Source organism: Esox lucius, chromosome 16 (genome assembly GCF_011004845.1).
Source record: "Esox lucius isolate fEsoLuc1 chromosome 16, fEsoLuc1.pri, whole genome shotgun sequence".
Classification (NCBI taxonomy): Eukaryota; Metazoa; Chordata; class Actinopteri; order Esociformes; family Esocidae; genus Esox; species Esox lucius.
This window is the reverse complement of record NC_047584.1, coordinates 34,609,166-34,621,866: the sequence shown is the minus strand read 5'-3', so window position 1 is coordinate 34,621,866 and position 12,701 is coordinate 34,609,166. Positions and strand designations below refer to the sequence as shown.

Below are 12,701 nucleotides of genomic sequence, written 5' to 3'. Positions count from 1 at the left end.
ACCATTAGCTAGACAACACATGGAAACATTGACCTTAGAACAAATTATAATGACACAATTAAAAACAATTGCATCACAGATATGAACTAGTTTAGGCTGGGATTCATTAAAACCCCAATAGCAATGTTCATGCAATGTGATCCCAACACAAAGACTTCTTAGTCTGAAAAGGGGACATAATACCCATGAGAGGCCTTGTCCTGTTGGTATGCCCAATGTGGGTTCTCCTGACCACTGGAACAACAAGCACTGCATAAACACTGCCATGCTGGTCTGTTAGCTTAATGAAGCTAGTTCACAGAGTCTTTAAGAAATTGGGCATTTGAAATTGCCTTTAAAACTGGAAAGTAGCTTACAAAATATCAGGGGGGAAAAAAGTGTATGGCTGTCGCCATACTATTAAGCATACAGGCCATGTTAAAATCGTTCACTTCAGTGAGTTGGAAGATATTTTCAATGAAATGTCAAGAGATCAAACGCTGTAGGATTTAGTTGACAGAAATGACCATATTTACTTGTGTTTAACACCATCCAAAATAAACCATATGGGGGGGACAGTGTAAAACCTATAATCTCCTTTGATATTTTCCTTGACTATGTTCTAATATTATGTTGTATCTTGTATCCGTAAAAGACCTCTGGTTAGAGCACTTTATCAGGCTCAGCTGGTGAAGTGGTTAAACTATTTCTAAAGGCATTCTGTGGCAGTTGAAACTATCAATAATCATCCGAGGGGAGGCTTTTGTATTTGCCCTGAGAGGAAATAGCCCAGTGCAGAGAGCTGTTCTAAGAGTTAGTCCATTTTGACAGCAACATCCTCATCATCACATATTGCAACACATGTATCCTTTCTATTAATATGCGTTCTTTATCAGACTTCATCTGTTCACAAAGATTACAATAAGATTACAATAAGATCCCAATGCATATTCATGGTCTACGTTTGTGAACAAGATCAGGGGAAATCTGCATGAAACCAGTAGTAACAGGGTTGTAACAGGGCCTGATATAAAATTATTAAAGGGAATGACAAACACATACAAATAAAACAATATTACAGTTAATCAAGAGAAACAAGCTCTTCACCACTAATAAAGCACGATCAATGATCACACAACTAGTCTAATCTTGATTCTGGGGTGAGTCATCCTTAACGATAGAGGGAAAGGATGATTTTAAGTGCTGGTCAGAACCTTATTCACACAAACACACTGAAGAGTGGGAACTCTGATTGGTCGGGCTGAAGGAGGTCAACTAGGAAGCAGACTGTTCCAGACAGCCCCTCGAACAGACTGTAAACACTGGTGATTGAGCAGGAGCCCACTTTAAATTCCTCTGTAAACAGGAACTCTGCAAACCTGCCAGGAAATCAGGAGACCCAGGTGAGAATGAGACAGGAAGGGGGTTCATCAGATTAAATACATAGTATTAGTATAATCACAGCACTCATATCCTCCACAAATGCACTGACGTGATAATGTATGTCTGCTGAAAGCTCATAACAGCAAGGAATCCACAAAACAATATTGCTGAAACTAAATCAAACTGTAATTGTCACATGCGCAGAATACAACAGGTGTAGACCTTACCATGAAATGCTTACAAGCCCTATCCCATCAATTTCAACAACTGAAACCTAGAAAAATTGTTTGCAGATCAGTGCGAATGAAGAGGAAGAAGACCCACAGATGGAGAGGAAGATGAAGACCGCAGCTGAAGAAGAAGAAGCCAAACAGAACTACAAGACATCTGACAATTTAACGAGTTTGGAGTTAAAACAAACTAACATAAAATATTTGTGGAAGCCAGACAAGCAGTTATTACAATATTGTTTTTGATCACAGGTGAGACATGGGGGGGGGGACATGAGAGAAGCTGGGTTGATACATGTAGAAGTGTTAGAAGACAGACAGTCAGAAAACAGCTGTTTTGAGTTCTGCTAAGTGTCCTTGCCTCTGGGCACGGTAGATGTACTTGGAGTTCCCTGTGAGGCGGTACAGCAGCAGAAAAACATAGGCGCTCCCAGACACCCCGTGACAAATCCCGGGCCCTTTCTTCAGCAGACCCTTCTGCCACACCAGCTCCCCGCTGCGGATGCAGGTGTCCAAGTATTGGGGCTTCTTATTGATCAGGTATGCTTTGGCAAAGAGGTAGGCCACACCTGGCCGAGATAGGGGTTAGGGTTAGGCTTTGGCAAAGAGGTAGGGAATGGGCGTAGTGCTGATGGGGGAATGGGCGTAGTACTGATGGAGGAAATGGGCGTAGTACTGATGGGGGAAATGGGCGTAGTACTGATGGGGGAAATGGGCGTAGTACTGATGGGTGAATGGGCATAGTGCTAATGAGGTAATGGGCTTGGTACTGATGGGTGAACGGGCGTAGTGCTGATGGGTGAATGGGTGTAGTACTGATGGGTGAATGGGCATAGTACTGATGGGTGAATGGGCATAGTGCTAATGAGGAAATGGGCTTGGTACTGATGGGTGAACGGGCGTAGTGCTGATGGGTGAATGGGTGTAGTACTGATGGGTGAATGGGCGTAGTACTGATGGGTGAATGGGCGTAGTACTGATGGGTGAATGGGCGTAGTACTGATGAGGGAAATGGGCGTAGTACTGATGGGTGAATGGGCGTAGTGCTGATGGGTGAATGGGTGTAGTGCTGATGGGTGAATGGGCGTAGTGCTGATGGGGAAATGGGCTTGGTACTGATGGGTGAACGGGCGTAGTGCTGATGGGTGAATGGGTGTAGTACTAATGGGTGAATGGGCGTAGTGCTGATGGGTGAATGGGCGTAGTACTGATTAGGAAATGTGCGTGGTACTAATGAGGGAATGGGCGTGGTACTGATGGGTGAATGGGCGTGGTACTGATGGGTGAATGTGCGTAGTACCGATGGGGGAATGGGCTTGGTACTGATGGGTGAACGGGCGTAGTGCTGATGGGTGAATGGGTGTAGTACTAATGGGTGAATGGGCGTAGTGCTGATGGGTGAATGGGCGTAGTACTGATTAGGAAATGTGCGTGGTACTAATGAGGGAATGGGCGTGGTACTGATGGGTGAATGGGCGTGGTACTGATGGGTGAATGTGCGTAGTACCGATGGGGGAATGGGCTTGGTACTGATGGGTGAATGGGCGTATTGCTGATTAGGAAATGTGCGTGGTACTAATGAGGGAATGGGCGTGGTACTGATGGGTGAAGGGGCGTGGTACTGATGGGTGAATGGGCGTAGTACCGATGGGGGAATGGGCTTGGTACTGATGGGTGAATGGGCGTATTGCTGATGGGTGAATGGGCGTAGTACTGATGGGTAAATGGGCTTGGTACTGATGGGTGAATGGGCGTAGTGCTGATGGGTGAATGGGCTTGGTACTGATGGGTGAATGGGCTTGGTACTGATGGGTGAATGGGCGTAGTGCTGATGGGTGAATGGGTGTGGTACTGATGGGTGAATGGGGGTTAGGGTACCTGGGGCTCCATGGCACCAGTGTATCAGCTCATTCTCCCTCTCTATCACGGATCCCAGCTCAGCCGGCCAGTTGCAGTTCTGCTCCTGGTTCATGAGGAAGTCCACACTCTGCCAGACAAGATCCCTGTCTCCCTCAGTCAGCATATCCTGGTAACACAGCAGCATTTGAAGCACAGAAGACAGACCATGGGCTGCACCTGGGGACAGACGTGCATGTGCGCACGAACACACAATTCAATGTCACTTTAGTTCAAACAAGCTACAAAAATGTCCAGTCCGCTCTGAACGGGTGATCAGAGGTGCTAAATTGTCTTGATGTAGATTCATTCACATCAGTGTCAAATATATTTTATACTGTACATCATCGATCTATCTACTGCTTCTGATCATCACAATCTGTCTTCCCAGATCTAGTGCTGGGCTGGCTCCAGATGCAATGTCACGGCTCCAGATGCAGCTACACTGAACATCCAAACTCACAGTTTGGTCAATTTAAGACACAGCACTCCAAATCCCTGAGATGATTTCAGTGCACATGCATCCATTAGTGAAAGCCTGCTGAGACTCTTCCAGTTAAATGGTGGACTCATGCAACACCAGTGTGTTGTTGAGGCTGTGTCGGGCTCCAGTCTGGCAAATCTAAAAGCAAACTTTTGAAAGCCATCAAAGTTCACCAAAATCTGTGTGTGTCTACAATTCAGGGATGTCTTTGTTTTTTTTTTCAACTTCTCAACGTGTTCATGTCCTTATGCATCCATGCATGAAGCTGTGAAGGTTATGCTGCTTACTACTACTACTACTACTAATAATAATAATACATTTTATTTTTAGGCGCCTTTCTAAGGACTCAAGTTCACCATACAAGACACAAATCACAATAAATATAAAAACAAACAGAACATTACTAAAAGCAGATGAAAAGTGATCATGTTGGATATGCCAGTGTGAAAAGATGAGATTTCAGACGGGTTTTGAAAATGGAAAGTGAGTTGATGTTACAAATGTCTGCTGGAAGAGAATTCCAGAGGGGAGGGGCAGAGCGGCTGAAGGCTCTAACCCCCATAGTGGTCAAACGTCAGGAGGTACAGTGAGGTGAATAGAAGGAGAAGACCTGAGAGTACGGGTGGGTATGTTGATATGAAGGAGGTACAGTGAGGTGAATAGAAGGAGAAGACCTGAGAGTACAGGTGGGTATGTTGATATGAAGGAGGTACAGTGAGGTGAATAGAAGGAGAAGACCTGAGAGTACAGGTGGGTATGTTGATATGAAGGAGGTACAGTGAGGTGAATACTTTGAACTGGCATAATTCAGATGTAAACCATGGGGCAGAATGGGTAAAGAAAACAGTCCAGGTTTTTAAAGGGGCCAGAGAATTAAAAATATTATGTAGTCCATCATTGTACTGAGAAACCAGTTCATCAGGGGTGGATAAACAGTTTATACTGGGGAGAGAATCAATATCACAAGAGAGGATATTTAAGTTAATGTCCTTAATGTTACGTAATGAGATGACATGTGTCAGGTTTATTTTGGACAGTGTTAAGTTCATATTAAAAGATATTAACATATGGTCAGAGATGGGAAGATCATCTGCAGTACAACCAGTTGGAGTAACACCAGAGCAGCATATCAAGTCCAAAACATGACCTTTGGAGTGAGTGGGAAAGTTGATATGTTGCTCCAATCCAAAACTGTCCAAGCAAGGTGTAACATCCCTTGTATAAGCATTAATGACATTATCCATATGTATATTAAAATCCCCCAACAATATTATGTTAGGGGAAAGTGAGCAAATATGGGTAAGAAAAGCGCTGAATTCATTTATAAAATCATTATTGGGTTTGGGTGGACGACAGACAGTGGCCACGTTAGTAGTAGTAGGCCCATTCAGCTGATGGATGGATTCAAATGAAGTGTGAACAGACACAGAGACAGGAGAAACTTTCCACTTCTCACGATATAATATGGCGAGACCCTCCCCCTCTGTCTGATTCACAGGGTTGACAGATGTAAACAGACCCAGGAGTAGATTAATTCATCTGTAAGAAGTCGTTAGGTTGTTGCCATGTTTCTGTCAAACAGAGAAAGTCAAACCTACGATCACACAAAAGATCCTGGAGGAGAGGACCCTTGTTCGTAAGAGAGCAGATGTTGAATAATCCCAAGCTGATGTTGTTGTGGTCATATTGGATGGTGGTGTTAGCCAACCTGGCTAGGCTGGCTATGGCAATGTGGTCAACTTTCTGGAGTTTTTTGGGGGGCGGCGAGTTGAAGACCAGATGTATTGTATTGGTTTGGAGTCGTCAATGTTATAACTCCATCGGCGACCACAAAGGATATACTTCTGACTGGAATGACGAACAATGTCCAGACAACAATGTAATGCCAATGGTGGATCAGACAGGTGGAAACGTAGTTGCAGGAGATCAGCAGCTGTGTAATGGAGTACCGCTGTCGTTGGTTTGAGTTTGAAAGACAGGGCAGTCCAGGCGAGCACAAACCATACAAATAACTTGTTGATCCACATGGTTTTCAGGAGACAGTGTTGAGCCAAATGAGCGCTCCGGGCAGGGAAAACAGCCCAGTGAGGAACGGGAGCCCGGCGGTACGTAACAGGTAAGCATACACACCGGATAGTCACATTGTTAGCCAAAAATGGCCAGATCAGATTACAACCTTGCTAAGGTCAATAGAGGAAATGAGAGATCAAAGTCAGAGGACAAAAAATGACCACAAATAGTAAAAGAGGGCCTGGAGAATAGTGGCAGCCAACCTCGCCAGCATTCACCCAGCATTCACCCAGCGTTCACCCAGTGTTCACCCAGTGTTCACTCACTATGAGCTTTGTGTTGGTGTGAGAGCTACTGAGGGTCTTCAACTCTGATGGCGTCCTTCGTCTGGTAATATCAAGGAAGAGCAAAGTTATTTTCATATACAGGTGCTTGTCATAAAATTAGAATATCATCAAAAAGTTTATTTATTTCAGTAATTCCATTCAAAAAGTGAAACTTGTATATTATATTAATTAATTACACATAGACTGATATATTTCAAATGTTTATTTCTTTTAATTGTGATGATTATAACTGATAATGAAAATCCCAAATTCAGTATCTCAGAAAATTTGAATTTTACTTAAGACCAATACAAAAAAAATATTTTTAGAAATGTTGGCCAACTGAAAAGTATGAACATGAAAAGTATGAGCATGTACAGCACTCAATACTTAGTTGGGGCTCCTTTTGCCTGAATTACTGCAGCAATGCGGCGTGGCATGGAGTCGATCAGTCTGTGGCACTGCTCAGGTGTTATGAGAGCCCAGGTTGCTCTGATAGTGGCCTTCAGCTCTTCTGCATTGTTGGGTCTGGCGTATCACATCTTCCTCTTCACAATACCCCATGAGTTTGCTGGCCAATTAAGGACAGGTCCTTAAACCAGGTACTGGTAGCTTTGGCACTGTGTGCTGGTGCCAAGTCCTGTTGGGAAATGAAATCTGCATCTCCATAATGTTGGTCAGCAGCAGGAAGCATGAAGTGCTTTAAAACTTCCTGGTAGACGGCTGCGTTGACCTTGGACCTCAGAAAACACAGTGGACCAACACCAGCAGATGACATGGCACCCCAAACCATCACTGACTGTGGAAACTTTACACTGGACTTCAAGCAACGTGGATTCTGTGCCTCTCCTCTCTTCCTCCAGACTCTGGGACCTTGATTTCCAAAGGAAATGCAAAATGTACTTTCATCAGAGAACATAACTCAGCAGCAGTCCAGTCCTTTTTGTTTTTAGCCCTGGCGAGACGCTTCTGATGCTGTGTCTTGTTCAAGAGTGGCTTGACACAAAGAATGCGATAGCTGAAACCCATGTCTTGCATACATCTGTGCGTGGTGGTTCTTGAAGCACAGACTCCAGCTGCAGTCCACTCTTTGTGAATCTCCCCCACATTATTGAATGGGTTTTGTTTCACAATCCTCTCCAGGGTGCGGTCATCCCTATTGCTTGTACACTTTTTTCTACCGCATATTTTCCTTCCCTTCGCCTCTCTATTAATGTGCTTGGACACAGAGCTCTGTGAACAGCCAGCCTCTTTAGCAATGACCTTTTGTGTCTTGCCCTCCTTGTGCAAGGTGTCAAGGGTGGTCTTTTGGACAGCTGTCAAGTCAGCAGTCTTCCCCATGATTGTGTTGCCTACAGAACTAGACTGAGAGACCATTTAAAGGCCTTTGCAGGTGTTTTGGGTTAATTAGCTGATTAGAGTGTGGCACCAGGTGTCTTTAATATTGAACCTTTTCACAATATTCTAATTTTCTGAGATACTGAATTTGGGGTTTTCATTAGTTGTCAGTTATAATCATCAAAAATAAAAGAAATAAACACTTGAAATATATCAGTCTGTGTGGAATGAACAAATACATTATACAAGTTTCACTTTTTGAATGGAATTACTGAAATAAATAAACTTTTTGATGATATTCACATTTTATGACCAGCACCTGTATACAGTCCTGTCATCAATGTTTTCCTTTTCTGTCTGCTTGTTTCCTTTTCACTCTTCTGACTAAAACAAAATGAGCGAACAAATTGTGAAAAGTATGTGTGAAGACTTGGACAGAGTATTTTGTTGCAACAAGGCTTTATCATATAAAGTCCTTGAAGATAAGCGCTAGAGAAAAGTGCATTTGCTGGAAAGACTACTGAGACAAAATAAACATTCAAAAATAAAAAGGTCAGTCAGACTGACAGCATCCTGTCTCTCCAACATATTAAGTGGGCAAGACATGTAGGGTTACTTACCCAGATACTCAGTTCCATAGTAGGAGTACATGAGGGGGGAGGGTTTTCTCTTCCTCAGGGCATATTGTTTACCAGACTCCACAACAGCCCCACAAATGGCTTGGATTTGATCCTTGCTAAGAATCTATGAATTGAAAGTAGTTATTTCTAAGGGCTGTCAAACTAGGGCTGTCAAACAAAGAATCATGAACTAGCATGATTCTTTGTGAGAAAATACTTTTCATCAACAAAAACAATTATATTGAATACATTTGAAAATAGAGAAAGCACACTTTATTCAACCTCATTATCTACTTATTTTTAGATCTTAACATTCTCTGATTTTACTCACTGGTCTTCGCTCAGGCACTTACCTCTATACCCAGTTTCTGTTTCAGCACCAGGGCACCGCATAGATACCCAGCCCGCCCAACGAACAGCTCGTCAGACCCGCACTCCAGGAAATTGATGGGTGAGCACACCTCCCATAGGCTACGAAATTTGGTGAGCGGCTTGACGAAGTCCGCCAAGCCCAATGCTTTATACACCATTGCCGCGACAGCGTAGATGCCCGCACCGCCTAGGAGAAAGGCGGCTTTCATGTTTTTGTCCTTCTCTCCGTCCACATACGCCATAGACACGTCAATGATCTGCTTTGCGATTTTGAGATAGGCATCCCTATAGTATGTAAAGAAAGCACATTCGGAGACGTGATACAGCATGTACGCTGCACCCGCGGGCCCGTCGTATAGCCCACCGTCGCAGTCAGATGGTCCGAGCGGCACATTTTTTAGAATTGTATCTATAAAGGCATTGACCGTAGGTACGACCGTTTCGACGCCTTGACCAACGAGAAGCGCACCTTTGTAGTCAGTGAAACGGTTGGCAAAACAACGGGCGTTTTCCATCACAGATGGAGAGAGGATAGAAGTAATGCAATGACCTACAGGCTATAACTGACCGGCACTCTGTCTTGAATGAAAAGTCTAAAGGGCTGTTGATCTGCTGTCTTCGTGGAACCCGGAAATCTGTGCAATCCTACCAACCCTAGCCTGACTAAGATTTATGGGACTTGTATTCTAAACAGTGTAAGCCTATTCTGAACCCCTTTTATCCAATGTCGATTTGTAATTGGAATTCAAAAATCGCATTTGTGGCCTATAGTGTTAGAAACTAATTGTTTTAGTTAATCCATCGGATTAAGGCATACTAGTTTGGGAAGTAATCTCGGTAATTCGTTAATATGTAATGTTATTTTCTTTTATTAAGGTAGTAGGCCAGTACATGTCACCATTAGATGTTGGTATTACACAAAAGTCGCCAATACAGAAGGCTGGTTGTTTATCAAGCAACGACGTAAATTAAGTCTTATACTCGATTTGCCTCTAACCAACAGTATGTTTGAAATCAGGTTGAAATAAGTTAGATCAAATGGGCCTCTATGATCAGTGAATACATTGCGCGTATACAGAACTCAGACAGGTGTCATGATGCTTAAGGGGAATAATGATGACTTTCTATACGATTTGTCACCGTGAAGGAATTGTTCGACTGTCTCCATGTCAGGTACAGCAGGGTGAGTGTCAGTGCAGCGTCATCTGGTTACATTGCTCTTCCTCTAATGCGACTTTATATAACTTTTTGAAATAACGATTTCCACATGAAAAACACATGTTCTGTCACAACAGAAACACAACATTGGTGAAGCTCAATCGATTGAGGTACAAGCAAATGAGCCGTCTGGGGAGAGAGTTTAAACGTTAAAACCCTACTGGCGACCGACACATAAATGTATCACAATCGATTGTTTGTATTGAATTGTTCAAAAGTTGTTCACTCGTCCCCTCAAGCTAAATCAAGGACGGAAGTGGCAGCTTTTGTAAATTGGTCCAGCACTTTAAATTGCAGTCAAAACTGCATCTAAAAACTGCATTTTGATGGGGATTCCCCTGAGGGAACTTGGCTAGGGACATTGCTTAGTGTCTGTCTACTTTATGTTAGGATTACAGCCATTTTCATCAAACTAGAGAGTGTGAGGTTGAAACGCACATAATGGCCCTTATACCACAGGGCCTCTGTCCGTGGTACTGAAACTCATTGCAGCAATTGTGGAGCAAAACTAAACCAACAAAGCAAAGGCATAAAGTAATTATAGGCTTATCAAGAATCTTAACACAGTTTACAGCAAAATATTTATTCTTAACATAACCTAGAACTAATAACATATTGTATGTTATATATAAATATGAAGTCACCCATCAGCTTTATAATTAATTGCAGTCAATATTATTGTTGTCTATTTTTGTTACGGTATGTTCTTGTTAATATTGACTTGAAACAGAGCTGTATAAACAAAAAACGAAACAGAGCTGTATTTATTACAGCCTTGTCAGGTAATTTTTTTCCCATCCTTGCCTTGATGCCACATTGTTAATCTTCCTTGACTTCCATCAGCTGTACTAGGATCTGCTGCTTTCACTTATCCAGCGTCTTCACGTTCATATGTTTATATTGTTAGTAACTTAAATATGTTAATTATATATTTTGTTACTCTATATATTGCATATATAGCCTAATGTTTTTGGTGATTAGGACATACCCTAGTCTGATGGTCATTTCACCAGTCATCTTCGTTTGTCTCGCGATCTCTCTTTAAAAACAAACCAGTAATTTTAGGCTACTAGTCACCTGAAAAGCTTTAAAATAAATTATGCTAATTAGATTTAGTTTGAGGTTATTAAGTTTTAATGGAATATTTTGAAATGCTTGGATGTAAAATATAACTTGGATCCACTTGTTTTCCAGACATGACTCATCTCCTCGATGTCTGGACCCGTGTGGTCCTGTATGCAAGGTTGCCTGATTTCATTGGCCATAAACTGTATTCTGCCAAAGACTCCAGAAAAAAATCGACACACCCAAGCCCATTAAAAATAAGCCCAGTTTAGTTTGAAACACACACAACATGGCAACAATCAATATGGAAATAGTTTTTAGGTCTAGTGTTTCTTTTTCTATATGGGTGCAAAATCATGTTTCACCATGCCAACACACAGAAGCGGTGCAAGATTCTGGGCAGGCTGTTGCCTTTGAGCTTTTAATGCAGGAAAAACCCTGTGTATAGATATATAGAATGCCACCTGCCAAAGTGGCTAGTAAGAGTGACTGCGTTACACGCCAGAACCAAATTCTATCCGCATTTGGCGGGTGGGCGGGTGCCAATGTCAAGCCCTGTTCACAAGGATCAGGAATTCATTTTGTATGGGTATATATAAACACTGTTGTTCAAAACTTTGGGGTCACTTAGAAATGTCCTTGTTTTTTAAAGAAAAGCACATTATTTGTCCATCAAATTGTTTGGACTGCAGATGGGCAAAAACTTCACTGCTGAGGGAGCCTTCATGCTCGTCCCAAGCATAACAATATCCATCTTTGTTGTTCATGTTGAAGCAAGTAAAGTTGTGCATCTGTAATTTAGTTTTGTAATACATTGTACTTGCTTTCGTCTGGGGGCACAGAAGAATGCATTGAAAATCCTTTGTCCACACTGAAAGTTTGTCACTGGATTCCTTTTTATCCTTAGCTTTTTCAGCTTGAGCCTGAGCCTTTAATTTCAAGTGAGTAGTAAGGGTATCCTGATCTGTATTTCCTACCTTGGCGCTGACACATACATCACACTGGTCTTGTTTTGGTATGAACAACAGAGTAATTCTGCTCACTGAACACGAAAATATGTCTCACTCACAGCATGCGCTCCATTTTCACCAGCAGCTTTCTGATATTCCTTGTGAAGATCACTTAGAACTGTTCCCGGCTCCAGGAACTTCTTATCCTGATAGGAGGAAACCTGACGGCAGTAATGGGATGGGACTGTAGGCAATCCAGAGAGCCATTCGTTCAGGAAGGTCTGGTCAACATCTGATATGGGCACATGTGGGCCAGTCTTGCTGATCTTGGGTTTACACGAATCAGTTTTGGATTTCATGTCCACAGTTAACCCTGATCCGATGATTCTGGGGGCGATTGAACAGAAAAGATTCTTACACACAGGTAGTTTACATCTATCTGCCAGTTGCAGGTGGTATAATAGGGACGTTGTTCTCCTTGATGCAACAGCTAATACATCACTTCTGGACAGCCGTCTTCTCATGTTTTCTGCCATTTTGTTTGTATCAAAAGTCAAAGAGATGACTAAGGCAGATGGTGTTTTTGGATTCTAATAAGTGTTGTGATTGGCTAAGGACATAGGCAGAAAGGCAGGATGATGCAGCAGTGGTAGGACAGTAAGTGTTAAGTTGGCCAAAAAATTACTTAGGCAATTATGCTATGAGGCTAACAATATAGTAAAATTACAGAATTTTAAGGTGAAAAAGTACAAAATAAACATAATACAATACAAAATAAACAAGGGCTAGAATGGCCTAGCAGCAATCTATAGTTATTGAATATCATAGAT

At 42.4% G+C, this 12,701-nt stretch overlaps 1 protein-coding gene across 2 annotated transcripts; it reads right to left on the bottom strand.

Annotated features, from left to right (window-relative positions):
* LOC105027329 (lanC-like protein 3) lies at window positions 1–9,299 on the bottom strand. 2 transcript variants are annotated; one of them, XR_004574572.1, is made up of 5 exons: window positions 8,620–9,299; window positions 8,267–8,390; window positions 3,471–3,668; window positions 1,590–2,161; window positions 1–1,358 (listed from the first exon to the last, which is right to left on the bottom strand). XR_004574572.1 is itself a non-coding variant. In XM_034286701.1 (5 exons), exons 1-5 carry the CDS (start codon window positions 9,151–9,153, stop codon window positions 1,199–1,201), a joined length of 1,224 nt encoding a protein of 407 aa, XP_034142592.1. In that variant the 5' UTR covers window positions 9,154–9,299; the 3' UTR covers window positions 1–1,198. The 2 variants fall into 2 exon arrangements, 1 of the variants encoding a protein (XP_034142592.1); XM_034286701.1 differs by having other exon boundaries at window positions 1,954–2,161.
* Window positions 9,300–12,701: the final 3,402 nt, after the last annotated feature.

What these genes read in the sequence shown, in the direction of transcription:
- LOC105027329 (XM_034286701.1), bottom strand. Translation starts at nt 9,153, where the DNA reads ATGGAAAACGCCCGTTGTTTTGCCAACCGTTTCACTGACTACAAAGGT. An exon ending in AACAGAAACTGGGTATAGAG is followed by an intron (nt 8,391 to 8,619) that starts GTAAGTGCCTGA and finishes TTCAATTCATAG; the next exon opens with ATTCTTAGCAAGGATCAAAT. An exon ending in CTGGTGCCATGGAGCCCCAG is followed by an intron (nt 2,162 to 3,470) that starts GTACCCTAACCC and finishes TATCTCGGCCAG; the next exon opens with GTGTGGCCTACCTCTTTGCC.